This window comes from Nelumbo lutea, chromosome 1, assembly GCF_056320005.1.
Source record: "Nelumbo lutea isolate HS-2025 chromosome 1, American lotus-T2T, whole genome shotgun sequence".
Taxonomy (NCBI): Eukaryota; Viridiplantae; Streptophyta; class Magnoliopsida; order Proteales; family Nelumbonaceae; genus Nelumbo; species Nelumbo lutea.
In genome coordinates, this window is record NC_142684.1 from 126,354,744 (window position 1) to 126,358,207 (window position 3,464).

Sequence of the window (3,464 nt, forward strand, 5' to 3'; positions counted from 1 at the left end):
AATAAGAAAAACCCGATGCCTCTTCCTCCCCATGATACATATACTATTTCATACTGTAGCTAAGCTTAAGTACTATTCTGATATTCTAAATTTCCAATAATAATTATCCACATCAAAATAAACCGCCAAATCAATTATCTAAGCTAACTGGGGAGCATCAACACTTAAACAAAAAGCAATTAAGCATGCAGCTCTTGTTGCAGAAAGGAATCTGGGAACCATCAAATAGAGGTGAGATTCATGCTCAAAGCTCAATCCTTGTGGACCTTAGGGGAGAGGGAGGGGGGTGTTGATCGTGGAGAAGAGCCTAGATCCTAGAGGAATACCCTAGCTTTGTAGTGATTGATTGTGTTGGATTGATTAGTAGAATTTGTTTATATTTATAGAGTAGAGCATGCCCTTGATTTTGGAAAATGGTACAAAGTACGCTTAGGTATTTGTATTCAAAAGTTATAAACATTATTATATGTATACATATGTATGGCTCATGTAGTATATAAAGTAAAAAAGTGGCGAATTTTGGCAGAGTTTGGAGAGGGATTAGGAGGCAAGGAATGTGAAGGTTTGTGCCAGGGTGGTGGTGGGTTTGATGATGATGATGCACGCCGGCAGCTTTTCTGACGCACTCTCTCTCCTCCTCCCCCTCCCCCTCCCTCCTCCTCCCAACCTCTGGTAGGCACGCCTGTTCTCTCTCTCTCTCTCTCAATCAATGTAAAGCTAACCCACTAACCCATTTTCTTGACCTCGACCTTGTTAACTTTCCTCACTCCTTGTCAGATACACTTCTAAAACCAGTACTCCATGGTTTTAACAGAAAGACCCACATCAGTCAATCCCTCATAAATATAAAAAGAACTCCGAAAGAATTACTAGAAAAGAAACGCCACTTATTCCTCATCGATTACACCAAAAATAAAAATAACAATAAATTCTTCAGATTCCCGACTCCTCTTTCTCTCTCTCTCTCTGTCTATCTCTCTCTCTGGTCTGTGCTGCGTATATGTATGTATGTACATGTGTGCTACAAGAGTAAAAAGTCCGATTGATACCCAGCCTCAAGCATCAAGCTCCTCCTTTGAAGTTTGAACGCTCCGTCTCCTATTTCTTCCTTCTTTAAAACACAAAACACCCGTTTCTCCTCCTCTCCCTGTACAGAGCGAAAAGAGCCATACAAGGATTCTATAGAGAGTTTATTGATGTGGGTCTCTGGTTAAATGGATACCTTGTTTAGGCTAGTAAGTCTTCAATCTGATCAGTCTATCAATTCCAGTAGAACCTCTAGCAGCTCCAGATCCTCTAGACAAAACCATCCGTACCACCAACAAGAAGAAGAATGCGGCAACTTTTTCATGGATGAAGACGATTTCTCTTCTTCCTCAAAACAATTTTTCCCTTACCAACAGTACCACTATCCATCCACCGCCACGACCTCAACCCCTACCACCACTACTAACACCAGTACTACCACCACTCATGGATTTGAACCCTCTCATGAGTTTGCTTTCAGCTCCCCTTGTCCTGACCTCAACTTCGAATTCGCCTCTACGACGTCCGGTAAATGGGCATCAAACCTCCTTCTCGAGACTGCTAGAGCAATCGCGGATAACAACAGTTCCCGGACCCAACAGCTAATGTGGATGCTCAACGAACTCAGCTCCCCGTATGGTGACACCGATCAGAAGCTTGCTTCATACTTCCTCCAGGCCTTGTTCAGCCGGATGACCGACTCCGGCGAGCGATGCTACCGGACCTTAGCATCAGCGTCGGAGAAGACGTGTTCCTTCGATTCCACCAGGAAAATGGTACTGAAGTTCCAAGAGGTAAGCCCATGGGCTACTTTTGGACATGTAGCTAGCAACGGTGCAATCTTGGAGGCCTTTGATGGGGAAAGCAAATTACACATAGTGGACATAAGCAACACGTACTGCACCCAGTGGCCTACTCTGCTGGAAGCCTTAGCCACGCGCACCGACGAGACGCCGCACCTACGTCTCACCACCGTGATGGCCAACAGACCCTCCTCAAGCTCCGGTGGCATAGCGGCTGGGAAAAAAGTAATGAAAGAGATTGGAAATCGAATGGAGAAGTTCGCCCGGCTCATGGGTGTGCCTTTCAAATTCAATGTAGTGCACCACGTAGGCGACTTATCCGATCTGAACTTAGCTGAATTGGACATTAGAGACGATGAAGCACTGGCTGTCAACTGTATCGGCACATTACATTCAGTAACCACAGTTGATAACCGCCGTGACATCATCATATCCACGTTTCGGAGGCTGCGGCCGAAGATTGTTACCGTCGTGGAGGATGAAGCCGATCTTGACGTCGGTGCCGACGGATTTGACTTTGTCAAAGGGTTTCAGGAGAGCTTGAGATGGTTCAGGGTGTACTTTGAGTCTCTAGACGAGAGCTTCCCGCGCACCAGCAACGAGTGTTTGATGCTCGAACGTGCAGCCGGGCGTTCACTGGTCGATCTCTTGGCCTGTTCCCCTGCCGAGTCAAGCGAGCGACGCGAGTCAGCAGCTCGCTGGTCACAGCGTCTGCACGCGGCTGGATTCAGCCCTTTCGCGTTTAGTGATGACGTGTCTGATGATGTGCGTGCGCTTCTAAGGAGGTATAGAGAAGGTTGGTCGATGATACCTGGATCCGATGCCGGAATTTTCTTGGCATGGAAAGAGCAGCCGGTCGTATGGGCTTCTGCTTGGAAGCCTTAACAGGATAACAGCGACGTCCACACGACGCGCGTGCATGGATGATGCTGAGTTCACACGTGCATGGAAATGGAATGGAACTGTTTTGATAAAGTTAAAACTGGAAGAATGGGAGAGTGTGGAGTTGGATTGGAACTGGTTTTCGGTTGGGTAGAAAAGAACCATTTACGCTTTTATTATTATTATTATTTTGTGATTGCTATTAATTATCATATTTGGAGAGCTCAGATTTATGTGGTGCAGTTTGCCTTGAGAGGAAAAAAGAAAGAGAAAAAAAGACGAGAATGTGCAGAAGGCTCTGCGCTTCTTGCTAGTCCTAGGGAATGCACAGTGGTTTTAAATGTACTTATGCAAAGATGCGAAACGTGGCAGCTGAGTTGGCAGCCATTATGGGTTCATGTCTTAATTGTGGTATTGTTATTTGTACTTTGCCAAGTTTTTTCTATGCCACGTGGCAAAAGGGTCATTTCTCCATCCGAAGTTTTCTCCTCTGACTTGGCTTAGCTACTTAGCTAGCGTGACGGTCACAATTAATTTCGGTATTTTAAGTTTTGTAATGAAGAATAATGGAGACTTCTAGGGGAAAAAAGTGTCTATTTTATTCTCCCGGTATTTGAAATTCTTTTTTTTTTTTTTTTGAAATCTAAACTAACAATTCATTAATTAATACCAGCAGAAATATCAGAGTTTAGAGCTTATACAATGTCTCTTGCAGCCAAGCCATTCAGGTGGTTCAGCTAAAGTTGTAAATCA

The 3,464-nt window shown here is 44.7% G+C and overlaps 1 protein-coding gene across 1 annotated transcript; it reads left to right on the forward strand.

The window, feature by feature from the left end:
• The first annotated feature begins 617 nt into the window (after nucleotides 1-617).
• Nucleotides 618-3,185, forward strand: SHR (GRAS family transcription factor). Its single transcript, XM_088944072.1, has one exon. The coding sequence runs from the start codon at nucleotides 1,215-1,217 to the stop codon at nucleotides 2,712-2,714; it is 1,500 nt and encodes a 499-aa protein (XP_088800198.1). The 5' UTR covers nucleotides 618-1,214; the 3' UTR covers nucleotides 2,715-3,185.
• The last annotated feature ends 279 nt before the right edge of the window (nucleotides 3,186-3,464 follow it).